The sequence below is a fragment of the Phoxinus phoxinus genome (genome assembly GCF_949152265.1).
Source record: "Phoxinus phoxinus genome assembly, chromosome: 24".
Classification (NCBI taxonomy): domain Eukaryota; kingdom Metazoa; phylum Chordata; class Actinopteri; order Cypriniformes; family Leuciscidae; genus Phoxinus; species Phoxinus phoxinus.
Genome location: NC_136899.1, coordinates 14,878,567 through 14,899,954, shown reverse-complemented (window position 1 = coordinate 14,899,954; position 21,388 = coordinate 14,878,567). Strand labels below are relative to the sequence as shown.

The following is a 21,388-nucleotide window of genomic DNA, read 5'->3' as shown; positions in this document are numbered from 1 at the left end:
TCACCTTTACCATGACAAATAAATTACATTTAAAATATATTAAAATAGAAACAGTTATTTTAAATTCTGATAATATTTGTAAAAAAATTATCAAATAAATGCAGCCTTTAAGATTATTATTAAATCTTACCGACCCCAAACTTTTAAATGGTATTGTATCTGTGTTTTGGTTTAATTTGCTGATGCATAAAATGATATTACTGAGGCAAATTGCAACTGTATTTTGCTGTAATAATAAAAATGTGCTTTTTCAGAAACATGGTGGATTCTTAAACTAATTCTGGATAACAAGTTCAACATATTCATGGAATATTCCCAGGACACGCTTAACCAGAAATAAAGAAACAACAGTGAACAATTCATAGAAATATATTTCTTTCACTGCAAGGGCAATTCAAAGCTTTACACTCAAATAAGCCAGAATTTCATGGAATATTCAATATAGATGAGAAAGCAGAAGATTAATTGAGACATAGACAAAAACTATTGGGGGGGGGAGACAACTCATAGTAAAACAAAATAAAAGTGACAAGAAGCATAAGGGACCTTTGTAATAAATTAAGAGGAAATAGTCTCAATGTCTCTGCTGCAATACAGAAAGCAGAGTACGCCAGTGAGCGCATGTTCTGCTAACGGTCTCAGCCCATTTCTAATGTAATAAGAAAATCTATTATCAGTTTGGCTGGCTTTCACAAGAGTGGAAGGGGAGGGGATGAACACTTAGAATAAAGGGTAGGTGCTATGACTGAGTGACAGCCATGGTCATTTTGTTTCTCTGTTCATCAGGAAGTGACATTACCGCACTTTCAAATTCCTGAGTGTGTTGCTGTGCTAGACCTCGGAGCAGCATGAGCAGGCTGTTTTGTGTTTCTAAAAGAATAAATAAGAGTAAAATTATGCATTTCATTCATAATATAAAAATAAAATATTCCAATGGTATATAAACACTTTCTTACCATTATCAACATCCTTCATGCCCAACAGATGAGCGGCAGCAGATATTATTGGCCCGAGCTGACTAACAACCTGGAGTGAGAAATAAAATACAATCAGTCCATTGACAGGACAAGATTCAATAAGGAGCTGTGAGCCGAGCATGCTGGGAGTGAAAATGAGCTTTTACCAGCACAGGGTTGTGAGAGTAGAGGAAGGTGAGGCAGCTGTAGATGGTCTTGTTCTCCTCCATGTCCTCTTTCAGAGGGAGACGAGCCACCAGAGCAGGAAAGACCTGCGAGAAAAGGGCAAAAATGGGTATTATAACCATACATATTTTTGTTGCATCACCCAAAACTCTGACCAGGGCTCGACATTAAGCCTTTTCACGTGCTTGTCCTTCGAACAAGTAAATTGTACTTGTCCCGAGTAAAACATTTGCTTGTCCGGAAAAAGAAAGGATTTATTTTGTGTGTTGTAATTATAATTTATTCTGAAGCAATATTCTCATTAGTGTTCAGTCCGCTTTGGCATATTTAAATCTGCATATTTATGATATTTTAACCTTTATAAAGGGCATTTCCCCCTAATCGTTTTAAATACATGCTTCATCTTTCATTTTAAACTCCTAAATTTGATCAATAAATTAAATTAGAATAATAATACACTATTGGGCGGTTACCAATCAAATTAAATAATTTACACTGAAAAATGACAACTTCATTAAATAATGTTATGAGATCGTTTTACATATTTTCTGAAAATAGAAATAAGAAATGTTGGAAAGAATGATACTTTTCAACAAGAAACTAAACCACCAGTAGGTGGCGGCAGGTGACCTTCTTAATGAGTGAGTCATTGAGTCATTTATTCAAACGGCTGATTCGTTCAGGAAAGAGGCAGTTGTTTATGAAAGGTCAGTTGTTTTCGCTGCTGAAATAGAACAAATGTAAGTGACATAAAATTAATCACTTGTTTATTGAACTGTCATATGAAATCATTCACATTTTCAATCGTGATGGTATTCAGCTTTCTTGGTCGTGTGATGTTGCTCAACTGTAGCATGTTATAAATACTCCATATTTTGAATTTTTACTGCAGTACGTTAACTGAGTTTCTTTCTGTGAGCTGCACTCATTTGTTTCCATTTCTCCTCATGAAGCTGCGCGAGCCTCTACAACAGCACAACCATGTTACCATCAGCCTACATTACATATTATATAGTATTATTCACTATCAATCGGCACTTTACTAAATGAATGCAGAATCACTCGCGTTTTGGAGATACCCTAGTTATTTTTTGTTATTGACGTTTTAATCAGGCTACTGTCTGGTCGAGCAAGTAAAATTCACTTCCCCTTGAAGTGAAAACTCCACTTGTCCCAAACAAGCGTTAAAGCTATACGATGTAATTTTTTAAGTTGATTCTTAGCAAAAGACACTTTGTTCTTTCAAAATTATATGTGCTCATTCATGTATAATTACTTCCACCAACTCATCAAGTATTCTCGTAAGCGTAGAATCTGCCATTCAGAATACATATGAGTTAGTCGCTCGAACGGTGGCAGCCATGTTGAGCCTCCATCTTAAAAATAGATTAGCCATTAGCCAAAGAGGGACATACCTGGGAATTCAAGCTTCACCTTTCACACTTTTACTCAGTGGCCACGTGACGAATGCGAGGGGGAGCCCCCGTAATAATACGGCCACCGGAGTAGTTAAAATGCCCTCGGAATGGGAGGGGCTAGAAAGTAATATTCAGTTGGTAGTTGTATACAATTTCACCGCTAGATGGGAGAAAATCTCACACAGTGTAGCTTTAATGTCAAGCCTTGCTAACGCTTCAAAGTTGTCTTAAAGAGATTGTGAAATAAATCCGTATGATTCGAGCAGTTTAAAGCCAAGTCTTCTGAAAAGACAATTTCTTTGCGTGATGAACAGATTTAATTTAGGCTTTTATTCACACAAAACATGCATAGAGCACTCAAATATGGTAAAAGGAAGCTAAACCATACTTGCTTGATGCATGATAATGAACCTCATTGGTTCTCACAAGTCAAGCGAACATGCTTGAGCTTCCGTTTATCTTCATTTGTGTTTTGTATAAGGAACAATGTGGAAGTGAGTAAGTGAATTTTTGTGTGAACTATCCCTTTAATAGTATAGATACTAAAATGAAGACAGAAGAGACCTGCTCGAGTGGGACCCCCTCCACGTGGCTCATGATCATCCTGCACAGGGCAGCACACAGGTTGTCAATCACTCTCAGGTCAGACTCTTTAGAGAGTAGGTTGGAGAAGAGGGAGAGCATCATGGGGTAATCACTGAAGCACCGGAGTTAAGGTTAACAGAGCCATGGAGATCTGAGAACAGGTACACACACACAGGGATCTGTGAAGGATACGAGGCAACGATGGGTCCGGCGGCCTGTGCGAGAGCTCCCAGTGCATACACACTGTTATTGCGCACTTCTGCATCACTGTCCCTCACTCCAGCCACAAGCAACGGCAGCAGCCGATTGGACAGCCGGCCAGCAACCGCCCTGCCTCCAGCCACACCCGCCAATGAGTGCAGGGTTTCTCCAATCGTACCAACAGAGAAGGAGCGGTCTGCCTCCGTGCATGAGGATTTCTAAAACAACAACAACAAAAAAATAGCACAAAGTAAAAAGGGGGATGCTAGAAATGCTCAAGAAATTGACACATTTAATTTAAGGATTTAATTAACCATTTAATTTTGTTAAAGAAATTACTTCAATGAATTAATAATGTTAGATTAATCAAATAACTTATGTTCTTTTGAACTTTCTATTAATCAAAGAATCAATGAAAAAGGTATCAGTTTCCACAAAATTATAAAGCAGCACAACTGTTTTTAACATTGATAATAATAAGAAGAAATGTTTATTAAGCTGCATTATTATATTATTTATTAAGGTATATTAAGGTATAGGTGATATATTCCTATATCACCTATACCTTAATTTAATTCAGCCATTCATTCCAGGAAAGCAACAACATATCTGGTACATTTCTGCAATGCATTGCTTAAATTTAAAGTAAAACATTTAATTAATTCTCAAATGCAAGTCACATCACGCTCCGTCTCTAAGAGACTGCCGATTGATGATGCTCTTGATTTGAATAGGCCTTAAAGTATGACCTTCATCTGTGAACGCTGAATACAGAATGAGAGAATAGAGACTCACAGCTTTGCTCATGATGAGGGGCAGCAGGTCATTGAGGTGAGGGTAGAACGTCTCAGCCGGTACAGCCGAGGCTAAAACAGGAATCCCTTCACCGGCAAACTCCTGCAGCATGGCATCATACTCAGCCTGAGACACAAACACTCAATTATTCCACTCTGTCACAGTCCTTTTAGGTTAATTGTATCATTGCTGACAGTGAACTGTGACTAAATGATAAAAACTGAAATGCTCAAATAAACACCTGCTGCTCGTCATCATCTGCTTCATCCCCACCTACATCCTGACACACGGTCTGAGCAAGACAGAAAGAGAAAATGAGATCACAAGCATAAGAAATAACCAGCCACTGCAGACTTATGTAACACCTTGAAGAAGTGAGAATAAGCTGCTGTTTGAAGCCAGTTTGTGTCAGTGCTATAATTCATTTGATTAATTGAAACCAATTTTTTTGACAGTATAAGCCTTTTGCTTGGCTTAAAAGGATTTTCAGAGGATAATTATATACAGTTTTTCTACTGCCTTATACACATTCTTTTTTGGTTCTCACAACACAAAGGCTACGTTCAGACTGCAGGTAAACGTGGCCCAAATCCGATTTTTTTGCTCGCATGTGACTCAGATCTGTTTCACAATCCACATGGAATCTGATCTTTCAATTCTGATTTGTGCCACTTCCATATGTGGTACTAAATCCGATACAGGTCAGATGTTTTGCAATGCGACCTCAGTCTAAACAGTCACTCATAACAGAATTCATGTGACTTTTACATCACTAGATCAACATTCGTCACAATTCTGCACTCATGGGAGTCACTTCAAAGATTTTACATATCCAAGGTTATCAAGACAGTTGCGAAAGGTAGTGAGTGGAAAGACAGTGATGTTTCAGAACCAATAAGCATTACAGTGACAGCTCTATATAAAAGCAAAACTCTTTTTTCGTACATAAAAAAAGGATCTGAGCAGTAAGGCTTGCAGTGTGAACGCAACCAAAATGACTTGATAAAATGATGTTAACCGTTGATCATGTTACTTCTTAAAATGTTTTTGATCAGGTGTCTAATGACAATATATTATACATAAAGTGGTTGTACTTTTAAAAGTGTAAGGGGACTTTTAAATGTACTTTATGATGGAAAATATAAAATCAAAGATTGATAAAGGAGTTGTAGTTAGTGCTGTATTTTTGGATTTTAAGAAAGCTTTTGAAACTGTAAATTATGATATTTTGGTTTCTAGGTTATCAAATTTGAGCTTCTCAGCTGATGCCATTATGTGGTTCAAACCTTATTTAGAAAATAGGAAAAAGTGTGTTAAGAGTTATAAATACAGAATATTTAGATTCTAATATTGGAGTTCCACAAGGATCTATTTGAGGTCCATTGTTGTTTAATATGCATGTAAATTATTTACCAAATGTCTGCCCCTATATGTTATTTGTCAAATGAATGCTGATCATGTTGTTATGCTCGATACAAAGAGGTCTTAAAATTAAATCCTGACCTTTTTCTTCAGTACGTCTTTGATGGCGTTACTTATTTCACCCAGTCTCCCTGGAGCCTGCAGTGCCTCCCCCTGGCAGGATTTAATCACAGCATTCATGGACTCCAGTACAGCCATCACCACCTGCCTCTCTCTGTCTTGTCTCACCGCCTCCAGAAAACAAGGCAACACCACCTGCAACAGCTTATGCAGAGCTGGAGAGATATAAAGAGAGATATGCAAGAGTTGATCAAAGGATTCAGGGTAATTGAAAACTACATGTTTTTTTCACATCGACTCCAGCTCATTTAATGAAGAAGTGGGTGGAAAGGAAACGATAAGAAGTGAATGAATGATAGGGGCTTTGAGGCACTCCACAGCAATACAGTCCGAGTTAAAACTTAATCCTCTTGACAAGTGGCGCACCTAATTCTTTCTGAGACATCATTAATGAGACAGACACAGAACAGATGAAAGGAAGCAGAGAGCGTGATGTGAATATAAAGGAGAGTGATAATGAAAAATCAGAGACATGTAGATGTGAGTACCAGAGGTGGGAGGTTTGAGCTAAATCTTCTAATAGTATAACAGTATACTTAAAAAAAAGTTATTCTTTTTGGGGGAATTCAACTTGAAAATGTTTAATTCATAAAAATAAGCATTACTATATAGTTACGTAAATAATCTAGTAAATCCATCTTATTTATTTAAGTTATTTAACTCGATTGACAGAAACCCAAGGATACTACTTCATTCTAATGATAGTCAAGCATAATGTATATAAATACGTCAAGATAGATGAATTGGTATTTACTGGAGAAATGGCAATATCTGTATTTATTAATAGTAAAATGTAATTATACTAGACAACCTAAATTTACCTAAATATAGTACATGGAAAACTGAGAAAAAAAAAATCAGTTATTCCCAATATTATTAAAAAAAAAGAAAAGATATGTAAAATATATAAAATCCACATTTTAATATTACTATTACAATTAAAACATTACAATTCAAATGTGTGTGGTCTGTAAGATTTTTTTACCATCTTTTTTAAAAGCCTCTTCTACTCACCAAGGCTGCATTAATTTGATCAGAAATACATTAAACAGTAATATTGCAAAACATTAACATTTTAAATCACGGTTTTCTATTTCTACAAATATAATTTATTGCTGGGATGGCAGAGCTGAATTTTCAGCAACCAATACCAGAGTCTTCAGTTACATGGTCCTTCAAAAATTATTCTAATATTCTGATTTGTTGCTAAAAAAAAAATCGTATTATTATCAAAACAGTCGTGCTGCTTAATATTTTTGTGGAAACAGTGATGCATTATCTTCTCATTATTATTTTATTAATAGAAAGTTGAAAAGAACAGAATATATTTGAAATAGAAATTTTGTAACATTAAAATCTCTTTACTGCCAAATGTAATGCATCTTTAGTGAATACAAATATTATCTTTCACAAAAATTACAGCCTCCAAACTTTTGAACAGCAGAGTATAACTTTCAGTTATGATTAAAAGAAATACTTAAAGAATAACATATTTTGTGTCATTAATGATTATTTGATTGTTAATTCTAATTACAATTGATTATGAAAATTCCTGAAAATTGACATTTCTAGCTCCTGTTATAATCAGGTAAGCTGTCAATTCTTGAGCAGTTAGAAGTGTAGTTTTACCATTAAAGATATTCTGACGCATAAAGAACACAGAATAATCTACCAGCTGACACACTGCTACCATCCCTCACTAAATGTGGCCATACTGCCCAGACCTATTGTGTACAGTTGGTTTTAACATACCCTGGTGGTTTGCCTCCGTTGGGTTTTCCTTCCACACTTTGTGCTGAGCTCGGCAGAACTGGCCCATGGCACCAAAGGCGGCTCTCCTCACGTCCTCATGTGGGAACTAATGGATGCACAAGTACAAAAGAGCAAACATCAGTAACTCAGCATTATGTGCAAGCACTCATGAAACCACAAGCACGGCACCAGTAACTCACATCACTGAGCTCAAAGACCTGCTGGAAGCTGGACTCCAGGAAGGGCTGGAACGCCACTCTGAGAGACAAAAATAAGCTTGATTCTAAGAACTATGTTTTGTACCAAAACTAAACATTTAGTATAAGCCAGTTAACTGTCTAATAACTGATAAATGTCTTTTTTTTCTGACATAACCAAAGCCACAAATTTGAGAGGGATTTGTATCAAGAACTACTTTCGTAATACAATAAAGCCCAGCCCAACATTATATCCTGCTCAGAAATACGCTCCTGTGGAAGTGTAGTTTGTTGTGAATGCCAGAGCCAAGAGAAACTGAGCATTACATACCCTTCAAATGTTCAGTTGCAGTTTTAATGTATTTGAAACAATTCTCCTATGATCACTAAGGCTGCATTTATTTGTTTGTTGCAATTTAAAATAACTTTCTATTTTAAAAATGTAATTTATTCCTGTGGTGTAATGATGCTGAAAATTCAGGTTTGCCATCAGTCTTCAATGTCACATGATCCTTCAGAAATCATTATAATATGCCGATTTGCTGCTCAAGAAACATTTTGATCAATCGAATCAATATTGAAAACAGTTGTGCTGCGTAATTTTTTTTAAGCATTTATTTTAGATCAATTTAATGCATCCTTGCTAAATAAAAGTTAATTTGTTCCAAAGATAAAATCTTAATGGCCCCAGACTTTTGAATGGTAGTGTATATGCACCTAATATAAGCCTCTAGTTTGTATATGCATGACAGTTTGTGTGCATAGCTGCATTATGTATAACATGCCTCATTACCCTGTGTTGAAGGCGATCTCACCCAAAGCATCACAAGCATCTTCTTTCTCATCGATGTAAGCATTTTCAACGCTGAATCTGTGAGAAAGGAGGGAATCCTGATTAATGCTCTTACATAAGAGAACACTAAAGTGACAGAATGAGAGAGACAGAGACATACCCTGCAACATCACTTTCATCAATCTCAGATTCTTCCTCTTCATCTAAAATGGCATCACCCTCTTCACCTTCATCATCATCGTCGTCATCCAGGAGCACAAACTGTTTGTCTTCCTCCAAATGAGTCTGTGAAGTGGATAGGAATATTATAATACTTGTAATGTTTGATGGTGTACACATGCTGATCTGAGAGAAAAGTCCAACACACTGACCGTCACACCCTCTGTGGATCTGAGTGCCAGCAGCATCACCGTGGTGATGGAAGTTAGATGAGGGGTTAGACAGTCAGGACTCATATCAGATACAGCAGAGAATAAGCTATACCTGAAGAGAGAGAGAGAGAGATTTTGAAAAATTCAGCCCTCAATCTTCCAATAACTTCCATAAAACACATTAATTAATAATCTGACAACAATGATATCATAATTTGAACTCAAATCATGCTTTGAAAAATAAAACAACCCGTATATAAAACCTAAATAAAAACAAATAAATAGAACAAAAAAATAAATAAACCGAACATAAATAACAAATCTGACAACAATGGTCTCAGTTTAAATAAACCATGCTTTAAAAAATAAAACAAATAAATATATATAAAACAAATAAATATAAAAAAATTTTTTTAATGAAATATGGAACTTCTATTTATACAGCTGACAAATTGAATGTTAGGATTTTTCCATTACTTTTCCTATGAATCTTCCCTTTATAGTGTCTATAAATACACATAAATATCAGAGCGGACAGAGGATTTCAGAGGTCATACGTGCAACGGCGCAGGTCTGGATCATCCACTGCGTCTGTGAGGTTCAGACCTAACTGCACACACTCCGCTGCCAATGGACTAAACGCATCCTTACCAACAGTGCGGGCCAACACGGAAAGTGTGTCTATGAAAGATATACAGAGAAAAAGGAGTGATGAAAGATTAGGTTAGGCTGAGTGCCTCCTTAGGCATGATGCTTACGAAATATGGAAGATGTTGGATCATTGTTTTTACCTAGTGCCTGTGTCTGCAGAGCCCTCATCTCCTCTCTTGTGTCCGTCAGGAATCCCTTCAGACTCTCAATAATTGGAGGAAAGTAAGGCAATAGCATCTCCTTGGCTGCGTTAGCTGAGAAAGCAGGAGATCTTATAAGTCTGGGCATTACTATAACAGCTTAAAATGCCGTGTTAATGGAAGGATGAAGTTACCGATTGCTCCGATTGCACTGACAGCTAGCTCTTTCAGTTTGAAGTTTTCTGCATTGTTAAGGGCTGACAACATGGTTTCCATTAGAGTGGGCAGATAGGGCTCAATTTCTTGACCTGAATATGAGAAGAATGAAAAGGAATAAAAGAGAAGGGTAGGCAAGGGTGAAGGCCAAGAAAGAAATAAACAAGATAATTTAATACAACATATTAAATCAAACAAATAAATTAAGTATATTATATTGATGAAGCACTAATAATTATGCAAATCTCCAAAAAATCTTGAAAGGTACACATTTAATTGTGTCTGCATTCTAACCTAAGTTCTCTAAGAAGTTTTCTAAGGCATAGAAGGCCTTCGTCATGTGTCCGATTTTGGTCTGATTCACCGCCGACAAGTATCCATGTAACAACGGCATCAGTTCAGCATGGAATTTACTGACATCTGGCTGTGAAAGACAAATTAACTCTCTTTAAACCAAGCTAATGAATAAACAAAACGCATAACGTATTGATGAAAAAATGTCTTGACGTTTCAGTCTGACCTGCAAGTGTTCAGAAAACTGGCCAAGGGCAAAGAGCGCTGCACTGCGGACCACCTGGTTATTGTCCGATAGACTGCTACACACCGTTTGAAGCATGGATGACAACATCCTAAAACATACACAAAGAAAAAAATGTAGCATTTGGAAATTATGTGCTATGAATTTGGGTAGAAATCTATGTATAATTGTAAAGTACAGCTTACTTGGTGCGGATGTGATCTGCACAGCCCTCGGCCAGCACTGCCATACACATGAGACCCCCCTTACGCTCATACGGGTTCTCACTTGACAAGCAAGCCTGAGTGAAAGGCATCTGCAGGACACAAAATCAAAATACATTTGAATAGAATCACTGGAAGGTATTGAGTCCTTACAAAAGCCAATCTTAACAATAAGTGTTTTTGTTTACTAACCAGCTGGTTGAAGAGTTTTTCTGGTGGCATGTGAAGAGCCATTGTGTCAATGACCTTTAGGGGAACACATATGTAAGATTTGAACACATACGAGAGAGTGACATAGATACAGTATAGGGCAGTGTTTCTCAACCGGTGGGTCGCAAGACTGTTTTAAGTGAGTGTGTAGTAAAAACGAAAAAAAAAAAAAAAGTAATTCTAATGTTTAAAATACTGATGTAAGACTTTTATTTTGAAAGACGAGTTTGAAAGTTACAATTCACCATGGCAACAGCACCCTACAAAAAGATGTCTGCATACTTCCCAGTCAATACACAAGTTTAATTCTTAATCACGGTTATAATATCAGAGGTGAAAACTTTACTTTATTAACAAAAACTAGTTTGGGACTGCTATTTAATAGCCTTACCTTATACTGTTTATTCATCAGTGTTAGTGATATTCTAAAGATGGACGGTACTTGTGTGTGTGTCAACCATTTTTGAGAAATAAATACTTGATTCATGCCTGGTTTTACAGACAAGGCTTAAGCCTAGTCAGAGTAAAATGCACGTTTGAGCTGTCTTAACTGAAAGCAACTTGCACTGGCATATCTCAAAATATATCAGCGCCATTGTTTCGTCTCAAGATGCACACCAGTGATGTCTTTTTTCTAAGACACATTTATAAAAGCCACTTAAATGTCCTAATTGAACGAAGGCCCAATCCTGGCTTAATCTAAACCCTTTCTGTGAAACCAGATCTCAAATTCCTAAAAAATTGGGTTGTGGCTTAACGACAGTGAGAAAATGTAGTAAGAGCTGATAAAGCATGTGAAGAGACCCACCTGAACAGCAAAGTGTTTGGGATTCTCACTGTCGTCCTCAGTATCATCTTCCTCATCCTCTGGGTCCTCTTCTCCAGGAGGAGGCGCTGCACTCAAGATTGGAAACACTACTTGCAGGATTGGCTGCAAGAGTTTATGCTTTAAAACAGTCTAGAGAATAGAAGAAAAAAACAGAAGTGCTTATTAGAAGTAATAATTTAAATAACTCATCCATTCGTGCTTGAGTATACTTTGAAAGCTGCGTGGACACGACTGTGATTGAGACAGAGAGGAACGTGGAAAATTAAGTATATCCCGGGCCCTTAGTAGGAAATGCAAAGGCAAGAAGTGAGAGTTACCTTGTTTTTCAGTCTGATGAGAACAGCGATACACGACAGGGCTTTTACACGCAAAGAATCACTAAGGGAGACGTCTGCACTGATCTAGAAGAGAGAACATAAACTTTATTACCCAATGGCTCAAAAATCAACACAATCACTTTAAAGAAGTGTGGACAAACCTCAAGGCAAAACTGGACAATTTCAGCAATGTGTGGGACAATGATGGAAACCTCGCTTTCCATCAGCTCATCTAAAACTTCCATTGCCTCGCTGGCCTGGTCCTTAAAAGAACAAAAAAAATAAACTTATGAGATAAACATTTAAGTTTGAAGGATGGTCAAAGCCATTGGGCCACTTAAAGGCTCATAAAGGCAAACTGATCAATCAAGCGACGCAACTCACACAGTGTTTAGCACATCATTTAGTAACATAATGGAAACAGTGATTGGAGCATTACCATACGAACACCGCCAGAGTTGTTATCAAAGTGTCCTCACCTGGTCTGCCTGAATGAGGCGTTTAAGAGCAATGAGCAGTTTGGGGATCAGAGATCGCACCAGGTTCTGAAAGAGAGAAAAACAACATTTTGAACATGCTGTATGTAGTACTAAACACCAATTCTTATATCCAAGGGCAACTTAGGAAGCAGAACAGACCATCTCCTCTGTGCCGGTGTAGGTTGTGATGGAGGTAAGGGTGAGAATGCAGTAGTAGAGAGCCGTAGGATTGTTCAGGTCTTGGAGAACAGTCCCAAACAGCTGGAGAAGTTCCTTGTAGTGGGGTTTAAAGGGCTCTGGGTTTGATCCCACCACCTTACTGAGCAATAAAAGACCCACCTGAACAGAACAAAGAAATTTATTCAAAGTCTTTTTTGGGTGTTTTGTATGACACGAATGGTACATCAGTGAAAAATAAAGGGAATTTCTTTTATTAATCTCCACCAATTTAACTAACTCAAATGGACAGAGAATCAAGCAAACAAAAGCTAAATAACTCATTTAAAAAAGACAGCATATTGCTTAAAAGGATAGTTCACCATCATTTACTCACCCTCAAGTTTTTTCAAACTTTCTTCTGTTGAACACAAAAGAAGATATCTGAAAGAATGTTGGTAACTAGTCAGTTGACGGTAGCCATTGACTTCCATAGTATTTTTTTTTCTACTATGGAAGTCAAGGGCTACCACCAACCTTTTGATTACCAACATTCTTTCAGATATCTGCTTTTGTGTTCAATAGAAGAAAACAACTCATATGTTTAGAACAACTTGAGAACTATCCCTTTCACACAAATTCAATTCATCTCCATCATGTGTTGATATACTTTAAAACAAAATTACTAATATACCGTAATACTAATACAACAAAATGACTAATATAATAATAAAAGTTTATTTTAATAATAGTCATTTTCATTAATAATATATAAATGTAATAGCCTATATTACGATAATACATATATATAGCTATTTTTTCGATCTTAATAAAAACATTGTGATTTACAATTAAAATAATTAAATAAATAAATCATTAACAAATATTATTAGAGTCTTTGCAGTTGAGAATTTACTAAAAAGTACCAGGTTTTTGAACATTGTACTTCAAACAATACCATGAAAAAAACATAGTATATGAATTTGATAAAGATCTAATATCATAAATGCACCATGGTAGTGGCACAGTACTTTTTTTAAGTGAAATGGGGTTACCTGTCTATCCTGTGGGTTATCGCTTTTAGTAGACTGGTTTAATAGGGTGAGGAGAGCAGGCCAGCGGTCTGGGGTCTCGTGTTTCACCAGGACCGCGCTCAGCTGAGAAAGAGAGTGACGAACTGTGTGTCTGAGGAATGGAAATAATAAAAGAAAAATGCATGAAAAAATAAGCAACATGTATACACCATGGTTTATTAGTAACATATGTCCCTTAAAGCTGACTATGGTAATACCATTATATGCTAATTATGTTTATTATATTAGTATATTACCCCCAGACTTACTCTGTTTCTTGCTGTAAAGCCTGAAGCACCACTGCCTTCAGACTGAGTAAGCAGGATGAAAACATATGAATCACAAATGAGCAAATGTCCATCAAAATAGATGAAATTATATAAGTGAAAAATATATCCAAAACCTTTCTCTATGGTCTGGACTGATTTTCTTCCAATGTTTTCTAACTCTCATCCTGAGCATCACTGCAGCCGACTGACGGACCTGAAGCAAGAATGATAGCATTAAAGCAAGTCTTCGAGTAACGTTAGGACTATGAAAACTTGACATAAGTTAAAGAATTAAAAGAATAACAGAAACTTACCTGTGGGTTCTGAGATCCAGTCATGACAGCACACAAAGCAGGAATGATAGCTGGATCTTTAAATGCCTGTTTCAACTCAGCTGTGGCCTTATAAAGAAAATGACTCTCCTTAAACATCATCATGGCCTTAGAAAGACCATGTAACGTAACGTTAACTGTTATAGCCTAACAGTTAGTAAACCCCATAGAACATTAAAGACGAGTATTAATTAAACTATTCTTTACAATTAACTTACACGCTGAAAACGACAATTAACTCATATGATAAATATTAATCAAATATACCATAGCGCCAATTTTGGCACAGCATGACAGTTTCATAAGTATCTAACTTAACGTTAACTTACCTGCTGAATAACAGCGTTGTCCGGTTCTGTCAGCCGCACCAGGACGCGCTCGAGCTCTTCTGACATCATTTCACCGTTTAACGTTCAACCGTTATTTATTCAAAATTACCAAAAAATCTACACCGACCACCAGACCAAATCAGATGACATGCAGTTGACAATATGACAGTATTCACACAAGATTTAGGTCAGATGACACTCGTAAGAATATTTGATAACTATGATAGTATCACATAAATAAACTGTCATGTGGAAATGTTATTTAACTGCACGAGCGCTAATGTGCGGAGTTCCCAAAGTTACCACGCTGGACAGAAGGAGAAAACGCCGCATGAGTTGGGCGTTAAAGGGGCCACAGCCCTGAAAACCATGTGATTCAGACAGACATTTGACGGCAATATAACAACAGCGCCTGCAGTGGGAATGGAGGTCGAAATTCACTGTGCACACAGACCTGTGAAAGAAAGATTAAAACTGTGGTTGAACCATATGAAACTGTTGTTTCTGTGTCAATCAAGCAACAAAGTCTCTGAGTCTAAAGGTCTTCATATTTTGCATCTGTTTGTATTGAAATGGATCATGTTTAGGCGGCGGAAGCTTGCTAGAGATGATGAAGCGCTAATGGGCTATTTGCATTCGAATCTCCATTAGAAAGAGCTGCGATGGGCAGATGGCAAACAACGATTATCATCACTGAGAAAACTGCACTACAGAAAAACAAGTCTAAAAAAATCTGACAACAATAAACAGTACAAATCAGTGAGGAGGACTGCATTAAATGAATACATACAAACAAACCCACAAAATACATAAATACACCTGATGGTGAAAAATTGTGAAAAAACTAATTTCTAAAACAGCAATAACAATACTAATACTAATCTGACAACAATGGTATCATAATTTAAACTAAAATCTTGATAGATAGATAGATAGATAGATAGATAGATAGATAGATAGATAGATAGATAGATAGATAGATAGATAGATAGATAGATAGATAGATAGATAGATACAATCTTACAACAATTGTAGGTTATATTTAAATGGTAGGCTATAGCCTATATTTATTTAAAAAAAACAGGCTAAACCTTAAATAAATAATACATAATATGACAGCAATGGTATCAATATACAAAACGTAAATAAAACCTAGATAAAAACTACAACAAATAAATACAACATAAACAACTACAACAAATAAATAAATAATCTGACAACAATATCATAATTTAAACTCCAATAATTTTCTAAAAAACAAAACAAACAAAAAAACATTTAAAAACCTAAATAAAAACCTAAATATAACATACATAAATAAACAGAACATAAATAAAATCTGACAAAAATCGTCTCATAATTTAAACAAACCATGCTTAAAAAAACAAACCGGCAAAAAGAAAATAAATAAATAAATGCAATTGAAGTTTAACTCAAACACCACAATGATAATACAGTACACATCTGGAATATGTAAACATTGACCATACTAAAATTTCTAAATGATTTTGTCTGATTTGCTGAATTTATAAACAAGTGCAAAAGGACAAATGCATTGCATGCCACTGCCACACCTCCCCACCCTTTCACACCTATTTTCCCATAAACAGATCTGTGGTCTCTCTAATCACCCCATGATTAGCTCATATTTTCACCTCATACAGAAATATTTCCATTCTAATGCAGCAGCCTAGAAATGGGTGGACTACAAACACACCTATTCAGGTGGTAATTTTAAGGCAAACCTGCTAAAGGCATTCAAAAAGTCCAGCCAGTGCATTCCATAGTCCACACACATTTTCAAAGTTAAATAGCTCTAGATTGGTGCACTTTTAGGGTAGGCTAACTTGTTCACATGAGGCTTTGTAATGTTTTATAGGATTAATCATGCTAATCTAAAGAAATTATTGGTAGGCTTTACCCTGGAAGTACCGTAACTCTGGTAAACATGTTAAATCAGACAATAGATTAGAGGGATGAGAAGGAACTGCACTAATTAAATGTGAAAATGTAGCCCATTTTTAGGTCTTAAAATACTGATAATCTTTATATAATTATGTAGGCCTACATGACAAAATCACGGGCATGGATGTATTAGTACATCACAATAGCCTAATAATTTTATTTAGTCTTATTAAATATTTCTCACTTTTTTAATGTGTTAAAAATAGTTTTATAGATACGTTTTTTCTTAACGATTAATTTTTAGGATGAATAGGTCTCTGTTTTTTATAGAGTTTTATGGAGTTAAATGTTTTAAAAAAATAAAAAACATAGCTAGAATTTACGAAATAATTTAAGTCAAAAGTTTTTAATTTAAATATCGTTTTCAGTGTAATTTTCATCAATAAATAGCCTAATTGTGTAATTGACAAAAAAACGCTAAATGAAAATATGCGAATATATAATGTAGCTAAAGGTGAGAGTATGCCTACCTGGCTCAGCTGATGTGGAATGAGGGTGTGGTTTCCAGCTCTCAGAAGCTGCACCTGATTGGTCCGCGCATCTCTTCGCAAATCCACCCAGCCCACATCCACTCACCTGGCCTATAAATCAGCTTCTCCACGCGTTTTTCATCAGGTATGTCAAGGGGTCTTTTTGCGTGGATCTAAGGAGGAGAGCTATTATCGGCGTCTGTTTTCGAGGGTAGTCGAACCCTTTGGGTTTTTGTTTTCAGGTCCTGTAGTAGGTCCATCGCTGCACATTTGCTTTTTACTGTGTTCATCCGACGAGGGAATGGCGGATTGGAAGATACCAGTGAGTTACAACTTCAACCCATCTTATCATGCCTATGCGTACGGGCTCATGTACCCGCAGGTGTCCGAGCACGGCCACCCGAATCTGAGCTGGGCCGAGGCCGCGTACGCTCAGTCTGGCGGGGTCACCGCGAGCTATTACTCCGCTCAAACCACACAGCAGTCGCCACCCTGGAGCCCGGAGAACGGCAATGCGAGCAACTACGGCAACTACCCGAGCCACACGCAGAACGGACGGCTCTTCATCTCCTATAATAAGACGGAGCCCGATCCAAAGGTCAAAGAGGCAGAGCAGGCCAGCAGCGATACACCCAGTGACTCAGAGGCTCATACCCCAGGTAACCCTCCTCTGATCAAGCCTCACGAAATGGTTGTAAAGCCAATTTAATCATTATTCAGTAAGTAGGCTAATAACTGACTTTTTCAAAGTAAAGTTTTTTCCAAGTTGTAAATAATTCAAAGGTTATTGGAGTACATTTTAGAATATCTCTTTTAACGTTTTTTATGGTGACTTAGATTTTTAAGTTCAAGGCAACAATTTGATGTGTGTTTTTCATCTAATGAATGTTTTACAGCTTAATTTCCATTTATCAAAAACATTAATAAAAAAGACACCGCTATGTATAAACCATGCGTTCAGGAAATTCAAGCAAATTTATAAACTCATTTTAAAGGGTTATCATTCTCTGTATGCCAAATGGCATAGTCCATGAAGTAAAGCTTTTATTTCCCCCCCCCAGATTCCTGGAGCTCAGGGAGCAGTCGTGAGGGGGGCGCTCTGACCAACCTCAATCACCCGTCCTGGAAAGATCGGGACTATGAAACGGACAGTGGCAGTCCCGACAGTGGAGAACCGATCTCAAACGCCGTCTCTGCTGAAGTAGAGGAGCCGGTGAGTCAGAATTTGGGGGTGGATGCCTTGCCGCCTCTGACCACATCTCCAGCCCGACGTCCAGCCCAGCCTCGCAAGACCCGAGCTGCCTTTTCTGAGGAGCAGATGAATGCCCTTATCCACCGGTTTAATGTCCAGAGATACCTCACGCCCGCAGAGATGAAGACGCTGGCTGGAGGGACGGGACTAACGTACAAACAGGTTAGTGATATAAAGAGACTGAAGACTGTTGAAAGAACTAAAGCTTTAATGGATTGTCATGAGGAATAACGCTTTTTCTTTCCAAAGGTGAAAACGTGGTTTCAAAACCGTAGGATGAAACTCAAGAGGCATCAGAGAGATAGTAGTTGGATGACCGAGAGATACGTCGTTAATGCCGTACCAAACACATCAGCTGCTCATTCTCAGGTGAGCGCGGTTTCATGCCAAACCATGTCATTCCAAACATGCATCTTTCTTCCTTCTGAGGAACACAAAATATATTAATGTTTTAACCACTTTTGTCCATGCAATTTAAGTCAATGTGGTCCAAACGAACAGTTTTTCTCCCAAAAAAATTTCCAAAGAAAGTGACATGAAGTTTCTGTTGTGGTGGTGTTGGTAGAGGAACTGTAGATAGAGCAAATTATCATTCATGAAGGCATTTCAATAGTTTTGGTGTCTTAAAGGCACGATGATACAAATGAATACCCATATGCTGTAGTAGTTTTTTATATATATATAGTTTTTTCTGTGGAACACAAAAGCAGATATTTTGAAGAATGTTCAAACTGATTATGCATGCAATGAAAGTCAATGGGGTCCAAAACAATCCCATTGACTTTCATTGTATGGGGATATTTTTCAAAATCATCTTTGTTCCACTGAGTAAAGTCATACAGGATTAAAACGACGTCTACACTGTTGCTTGTTCTGTCTTGTTGGTAGCAGAACTGATCAGTGTGGACGTAGAGCAAGTTATCATCCACAAAGGAGGCATTTCAGTAGTTTGGATAATGTCTTAAAGGCACGATGATACAAATGACCCATCATTAGTTTTAATTTACTAAAAATTTGCCTTTTTTTAGTTTCAGACTGAAACCGCTCGATCAAACCAAGATCACTACAGTAACCCTCAGGTGAGAGAGCCTCTGTTCAAGAGGAGTCCTCAACAAACGGCCATCTACCCCAGCTACCCACAGCCACGCTCTCCTTCTCAGGCCACCGCGAGACCCCCGGGAAACTGGCCTCTGCCCCCAGCTGTGACGCACTACGAGTTCCCCAACCCTACTAGCTACATGCAAGCCCGTGATGGTGGCAATGCAGTGAACAAAGGAAGCAGCCCTACTCAAATGGCAACCATGCTGGGCGCCCAATGGTCAACAAAAGGAATGACTTTGCTGTGAGTGCGGCTGCTTGTTGTATATATCCATTGCTTTCAGCCCCGCAGCCTCGGGTGCTCCCCGTGTTTGTAAATATTTTTTTTTTTGGCAACAAACTGTTGGATATTTTTAGGCGCTGATGTCATGGGTTGCCAATTGGGGCCAAGTGAGACTTGTCTCAAGATTTTTGAATCTGTAAAGTTTGCCTTTTTTTAAACTCAGCGCATTTTATACCGAGATCTATTTTTATAACTTCATTGTACCTTTTCAGAGTATTTAATATCTTGATTCCTCTGCTCTTCCAGGTGCTCGTTTTCTTTTTTTAGATTTAGTCAGGTCAAGTCGATTTCTTAAATGAGTTCCATGAATTTGAATGCAAGGCACTGCTCTACATCTGTGTACAAGAAAATGTGGTCTGCACTGTTTTTTTGTTTATAAATTTCCCTGCGTTCTAATGCTTTTGTATGTGATCGGTTACATTTGTGCATTTATGAAATTCTTGCTCGCCTGTATCTGGTCTTTTGTAATTGACACTCAAACTTTGTGCTTGCCCAGTACTCTTGCCCACACAAAAACAGTTCTTTGACCCAGTTGAGCAATAAATGTTTTATCTGTTCCTAAATTTGTGGCTTTTTTCCCCCAGCATGTAGTTTTGTGTTTGCCAATGGCCTGCTCAACACTTAAACATACTGCTTTTAATGTATCCTTTAAGTAATTGGTTTCATCAGGAATGGGTCATAACTGTAGTGGTGTCTTGTAAGTTTACATGACAAAGTTTTTTTTTTTTTTAAGCTAGCAACTTTGTTCACACAGATCCTTAAACGATAACACTTTTATGCATGCCGGGTCAGTTGGCAATTGTCACTTTGTAAAGATCCTGGGCAAACACATTCCTATAGACTGAACGTGCATGGCATGCCCGTTTTTGTTGTTTACACAAACTATAATGCTACAGTTTTCAAAAACTTGCACTTTTAAAACCTGATCCACATTCACAAAGATCTGTGAAAAAGGCTGTTATGCTGCTAGACCAATAGTTAGCAAATGTTACTTGGTTAAGAACTACACGCCTATAGACTGAACACGTAATATGAATGTGCATGACATCACCTTTTTCACGTTTTGTTGTTTACAGGGGGATAACTAATAAATTATTCTTCCAAAAGAATTACAGAAGTTACAAAAGGATACATTTACCAGAGAGCAACGATTGTTTTCTACATTAATTATAAAAATACTTTAGTGACAAATTAGCATGGGAATGATTTCTGAAGAATCATTGAAGACTTATGTAATCCTGAAAATGACATTTTAAAATAATTAACATTTTACAATATCATACTGTTTTTTTTTTTTATATAACTTCAACTTATCAAATGCAGCATTTGTAAGTTTAAGAATTTTTTTTCTAAAAAAAGTTACCTCAATCTTTTGAAAGGTAGAATGGATAAAAAGGGCATATCTGACAGTGAGCTTTAAATCCTTTCATCTTTTCAATTTACATTTATGATAGTCACCACCATCATTGCATTTCATAATTTTCATAATATTTTATATAAGAAACGTTCAAATTTATAAAAATTATTTCTCATTTATATAACTATTTAAAAATGTTTTCTTATATATTTTATTTATAAAATGATTTTTAAATGTTAACGTTTTTTTTTTTAACATTGTGTATTTGAAAGAATCTTGTATTTTAAAAGTTTTGTGTGATAGAATATATTTTTAAATATGATATGTTAACATGTTTTCTTAAATGTGTATATAACAGAAAATATTTTTAAATGTTATCAACATGATTTCTTACATAATGCTTATTCCATTCTATAATATCCCAT

General features: G+C 36.8%; 2 protein-coding genes across 3 annotated transcripts; one reads left to right on the top strand and one right to left on the bottom strand.

Moving 5' to 3' along the window:
* Positions 1 to 353: 353 nt before the first annotated feature.
* On the bottom strand, positions 354 to 14,914 carry ipo4 (importin 4). The gene is made up of 30 exons (XM_079602585.1): positions 14,539 to 14,914; positions 14,192 to 14,278; positions 14,012 to 14,091; positions 13,878 to 13,919; positions 13,591 to 13,720; positions 12,539 to 12,718; positions 12,380 to 12,445; positions 12,062 to 12,163; positions 11,901 to 11,984; positions 11,563 to 11,712; positions 10,737 to 10,790; positions 10,527 to 10,636; positions 10,324 to 10,432; positions 10,098 to 10,227; positions 9,782 to 9,895; positions 9,588 to 9,701; positions 9,354 to 9,477; positions 8,797 to 8,908; positions 8,586 to 8,710; positions 8,426 to 8,503; positions 7,636 to 7,693; positions 7,436 to 7,541; positions 5,645 to 5,838; positions 4,383 to 4,433; positions 4,142 to 4,267; positions 3,338 to 3,564; positions 3,125 to 3,257; positions 1,124 to 1,228; positions 957 to 1,026; positions 354 to 870 (listed from the first exon to the last, which is right to left on the bottom strand). The coding sequence occupies exons 1-30, from the start codon at positions 14,605 to 14,607 to the stop codon at positions 740 to 742; spliced, it is 3,261 nt and encodes a 1,086-aa protein (XP_079458711.1). The 5' UTR covers positions 14,608 to 14,914; the 3' UTR covers positions 354 to 739.
* Positions 14,915 to 16,987: 2,073 nt separating this feature from the next.
* Positions 16,988 to 20,708, top strand: nanog (nanog homeobox). 2 transcript variants are annotated; one of them, XM_079602508.1, is made up of 5 exons: positions 17,123 to 17,632; positions 18,035 to 18,387; positions 18,475 to 18,594; positions 19,254 to 19,304; positions 19,386 to 20,305. In XM_079602508.1, exons 1-5 carry the CDS (start codon positions 17,275 to 17,277, stop codon positions 19,569 to 19,571), a joined length of 1,068 nt encoding a protein of 355 aa, XP_079458634.1. In that variant the 5' UTR covers positions 17,123 to 17,274; the 3' UTR covers positions 19,572 to 20,305. The 2 variants fall into 2 exon arrangements, with proteins under 2 accessions (XP_079458633.1, XP_079458634.1); XM_079602507.1 differs by having other exon boundaries at positions 16,988 to 17,632; positions 19,254 to 20,708.
* Positions 20,709 to 21,388: the final 680 nt, after the last annotated feature.

What these genes read in the sequence shown, in the direction of transcription:
- ipo4 (XM_079602585.1), bottom strand. Translation starts at nt 14,607, where the DNA reads ATGATGTCAGAAGAGCTCGAGCGCGTCCTGGTGCGGCTGACAGAACCG. An exon ending in GCCTCATTCAGGCAGACCAG is followed by an intron (nt 12,164 to 12,379) that starts GTGAGGACACTT and finishes TGTTCTTTTAAG; the next exon opens with GACCAGGCCAGCGAGGCAAT. An exon ending in TCATCAGACTGAAAAACAAG is followed by an intron (nt 11,713 to 11,900) that starts GTAACTCTCACT and finishes TCTATTCTCTAG; the next exon opens with ACTGTTTTAAAGCATAAACT.
- nanog (XM_079602507.1), top strand. Translation starts at nt 17,275, where the DNA reads ATGGCGGATTGGAAGATACCAGTGAGTTACAACTTCAACCCATCTTAT. An exon ending in CGGGACTAACGTACAAACAG is followed by an intron (nt 18,388 to 18,474) that starts GTTAGTGATATA and finishes TTCTTTCCAAAG; the next exon opens with GTGAAAACGTGGTTTCAAAA. An exon ending in CATCAGCTGCTCATTCTCAG is followed by an intron (nt 18,595 to 19,253) that starts GTGAGCGCGGTT and finishes GCCTTTTTTTAG; the next exon opens with TTTCAGACTGAAACCGCTCG.